Below are 703 nucleotides of genomic sequence, written 5' to 3'. Positions count from 1 at the left end.
AAAAGAAAAGAAAAGAAAAGAAAAGAAAAGAAAAGAAAAGAAAAGAAAAGAAAAGAGAAAAGAAACCGGTCTGAAAAGTCTGAAGACACAGATTTGATGACGGCCTTTCTCTTGCCTTTCTTCAGGGCTTTGAATATCAGACCAAGGAACCTGCTGAAGAGCCATTAAGGACCCTCAGGAAGTGGCTGAAAACAAACTTGCATGGCTTTTTGGAGAAGTTAGAGAAGGAGGTCAGAGAGCTGGAGCAGCTGGTGCGGGACCTGGAATTCTGGCTCGATGCCCTTCTGGGAGAGCTGCGCCCAGAGGATCCCTGCTTCACCTAAAAGGTCATTTGTGAAGGGCAGGTGCCTGGACCTGGGGAGCAGAAGAGGAGGTGATGATGTCAGGCTCTGACACTTGCTGCTCCAGGCAGGCTGGAGAAAATAAAGTGACTGAGAGGTGACATGTGCTGCTCACTGCTCCTGTTATGGGCACTGAGGAAGAACAGAGGGACTGTGGGGGAGGGGACCATGCTGTGCGCTCATTCCTTCTTTTCAACTTATTGGAAACACTGAGCAAATTTCCTTAATCTCTCACTTTAAAAAAATGTATGGGGGCTGGTGAGATGGCTCAGTGGGTAAGAGCACCCGACTGCTCCTCCAAAGGTCCAGAGTTCAAATCCCAGCAACCACATGGTGGCTCACAACCATCCACAACGAGACCT

At 48.5% G+C, this 703-nt stretch overlaps 1 protein-coding gene across 1 annotated transcript in view; it reads left to right on the top strand.

Annotated features, from left to right (window-relative positions):
* The window catches only part of Smim23 (small integral membrane protein 23), a 4927-nt gene extending 4486 nt beyond the window's left edge, over positions 1 to 441 (top strand). The window contains exon 4 of the mRNA XM_021178233.1: positions 126 to 441. Within this exon, the coding sequence (XP_021033892.1) occupies positions 126 to 323 (198 nt within the window). The 3' untranslated portion in view covers positions 324 to 441. The remainder of the gene's footprint in view (positions 1 to 125) is intronic.
* The last annotated feature ends 262 nt before the right edge of the window (positions 442 to 703 follow it).

The sequence above is a fragment of the Mus caroli genome, chromosome 11, assembly GCF_900094665.2.
Source record: "Mus caroli chromosome 11, CAROLI_EIJ_v1.1, whole genome shotgun sequence".
Taxonomy (NCBI): domain Eukaryota; kingdom Metazoa; phylum Chordata; class Mammalia; order Rodentia; family Muridae; genus Mus; species Mus caroli.
Note: the sequence above shows the minus strand (reverse complement) of the source record. Positions and strands in the feature narration are given on the sequence as shown.